Below are 2,756 nucleotides of genomic sequence, written 5' to 3'. Positions count from 1 at the left end.
TTCCATATCAAATTTGTGCCATCAAACACATAAAAGATGGAAAATGGAAATGGAAATAGAAAATATAAGCCTATCAAATATGGCCTTATAGTTTCATCTAACAAATTTATAAATTAATTATTAAAAAATAATAATTATTAAACCCACTCACGCTACTGATCATTGATAGACACGCGCCAATAAAAATTCAACTTCCTGAACAAAGCCAATGAATATTTATTTGGCAGGGCGTGAAGCTCAAAACGGAGTAGCCCGTGGCCCTCTGCATTTAGTGATTGCAATTGGGTAGATGAAGATGAAATATTGATTCAGTCTTCGAAAAACCTGCAAAATCTGGAAAATTTATCATTACAAACCGACGAAAACACAACCTTAAATGAAAACGATAGAATCCTAATTAAAAAAAAAAAAAGAAAAAAAAAGTCAAAGATAAAGATTTAATTGAACCGTTTTCTTGTACATTTATATCTCAAGGACACAAGTGTAAAGCCAAAAACGTTACTGCTACAAGCTAGTTACATAATGAAATCCATGGCTAATTCCAGTTCTTCTTCCTCTTCTATACCCTCTCTCTCACCCCACCACCCAGCCCATTTTACCCCTGTAAGTATTCAAACCTATACATACTTTCTTTATGTTTGTGAAAATTGTTATGTTTGATTTTTTGTTGTTTTTTGTGGGATTTTTGCAGATTTAAGAAGGTAATGAAGATGAATAATTTTCTAAACTATTACATATATCATTTATGTGTGTGTCTGTAGATAGATAGATACATACACACAAAATTTGGGTGCCTGTATGTGAAAATTGTATGTTTTTTATTTGTTGGCTGTTTTTTTGTGGGTTTTTGCAGATTCAAGAAGGTAATGAAGATGAGGTGTTTTAGTATTCCAAACTTTACATACATATTTATGTGTGTTTGTTTGTATATTTATGTACACAAAACCTGTGTGTGTTTGATTTGCTCGTTGTTATTTTTTTTGGGGTTTTTTCTTTTTCTTTTTTATTTTGCAGATATAAGAAGGCGATGGAAATGATGAATATTCCAAACTATACATACATTATTTATGTGTGTGTAAACATATGCATGTATGTACAGAAAACTTTGGTGCCTATGTGTGTGTGAAAATTGTGTGTGTTTTATTTTCCTCTGTTGGTTTTTGCAGATTTAAGAAGGTTAGAAGATGAGGAATTAGCATTCCAAACTATACATACATTATTTGTGTGCGTGTTTTGTGCACAAAATTTGGGTGCTTATTTTTGAGAAAACTGTGTGTGTGATTTTTTATGTAGTTATTTTTGTGAGTTTTTTGCAGATTGAAGAAGGAAATGAAGATGAAGAAATTTCACAAGGTAGAAGCAGTTTCAGAGCAACAACTCCTAGTGAATATAGGCACCATCCTACGCCGTTGCATCAACATAGTTCGGAAAATCGAGGCAAAGGGTCATCGAAAACGAGGCCGGAAGGTGATGAGACTGCCGGAGTTTTGTGCAATAAGTGCCGGCCAAACAACCGAGAGAAATTTTCGGTTGTTCCTTTAGAGAATAATGGTGTTCATAAGCTTTCATTGGCTAGTCCCAATTGGATATTCAAATCAATTTTAGCTTCTTTAGGGAAAAAAAGTCCTAAATCATCAGATGGTGGCTCCTCCACTGTGTCTAGGGAGGAGCAGTGGAAGATCGGGGTGGCTGAGCTTTCGAATAAGCTGATTAAGGCCACTAGAAAGAGAGACGAAGCCATTCTTGAAGCTTCGAAATTGAAGTATTCAATGGCCGAGCTCGAAAAGAAGCTAAGCAAGCTAGAAATTTACTGCCATAGCTTGAAATCTGGGCTTGAAGTGTGTAGCAGCACTAGTAATGCTTCTCCATATCAAAATCCAAAGATTTGTTCGTCTTCTCATTTGAATTACGAATGCATAAAAGTCGGGGATCAAGAAAAAGTTATCGAGCATTTCTTGGTTTCTGTTTCTGAAGCAAGATCATCAATTCGGATTTTGAGTCGATCTTTAACGGTTCAGTTAAGACAAATGGGTGGGAAAGTCTTCGACAGAATTGCATTGCTACTTCAACCTTTCGATATCAAGATTTCACTATCAAGAAATCCTAGAAGCCTACTAACTTTCTATCTCGAGGCCTTGTTAAACAGAGCATTTTTTGAAGATTTTGAGTCCATTGGGTTCCAAAAGAGTTCACCAAATCAAATCTTGAATCCGATCGATCGTTGTGAAGCAAATTTCGCGATGTTCTATGCTTTACAAGGGTTGACATGGGATGAAGTTTTGAACAAAGGAACAAGACATTTTAGTGAAGATTTCAGCAAGTTTTGTGATAGGAAAATGAGTGAAATTGTGGCCATGTTGGGATGGAACAGAGCTTGGTCTGAGCCACTCTTGCAAGCGTTTTTTGGTGCATCAAAATCTGTGTGGCTAGTGCACCTTTTGGCCAACTCGGTGCACCCAAATCTACCCATTTTCAGAGTGGACAAAGGGGTTAGATTTGACTCAGTTTACATGGAGGATATGACTGGAGACAAGGCTAAGAAGTTGGTCCCAACCATGGTTCGAATCATGGTCACACCTGGGTTCTATGTGTACAACAATGTGGTCAAGTGCAAGGTGCTTTGTAGGTATTACAATAACATTGATTTGGATGTCCAGAAGGGGTTAATGACTCCATCGCCATTGTAACAAATGCAGCATAAAGAGTTGTACCTTAGTGCAGGATGAAATGTGCATTGATCAGATGCGCTTGATCTA

The 2,756-nt window shown here is 36.5% G+C and overlaps 1 protein-coding gene across 5 annotated transcripts; it reads left to right on the top strand.

The window, feature by feature from the left end:
• The first annotated feature begins 238 nt into the window (after positions 1-238).
• LOC111377523 (IRK-interacting protein) lies at positions 239-2,750 on the top strand. 5 transcript variants are annotated; one of them, XM_023000643.1, is made up of 3 exons: positions 332-603; positions 692-1,089; positions 1,317-2,750. In XM_023000643.1, the coding sequence occupies exons 2-3, from the start codon at positions 1,084-1,086 to the stop codon at positions 2,685-2,687; spliced, it is 1,377 nt and encodes a 458-aa protein (XP_022856411.1). In that variant the 5' UTR covers positions 332-603; positions 692-1,083; the 3' UTR covers positions 2,688-2,750. The 5 variants fall into 5 exon arrangements, 3 of the variants coding, with proteins under 3 accessions (XP_022856411.1, XP_022856410.1, XP_022856409.1); XR_002699739.1 differs by having other exon boundaries at positions 239-1,224; positions 1,317-1,447; XR_002699740.1 differs by having other exon boundaries at positions 239-1,089; positions 1,167-1,329.
• The last annotated feature ends 6 nt before the right edge of the window (positions 2,751-2,756 follow it).

The sequence above is a fragment of the Olea europaea genome, unplaced genomic scaffold, assembly GCF_002742605.1.
Source record: "Olea europaea var. sylvestris unplaced genomic scaffold, O_europaea_v1 scaffold1667, whole genome shotgun sequence".
Lineage (NCBI taxonomy): Eukaryota > Viridiplantae > Streptophyta > Magnoliopsida > Lamiales > Oleaceae > Olea > Olea europaea.
The sequence above is the reverse complement of the archived record's forward strand: the minus strand, read 5'-3'. Positions and strand labels throughout refer to the sequence as shown.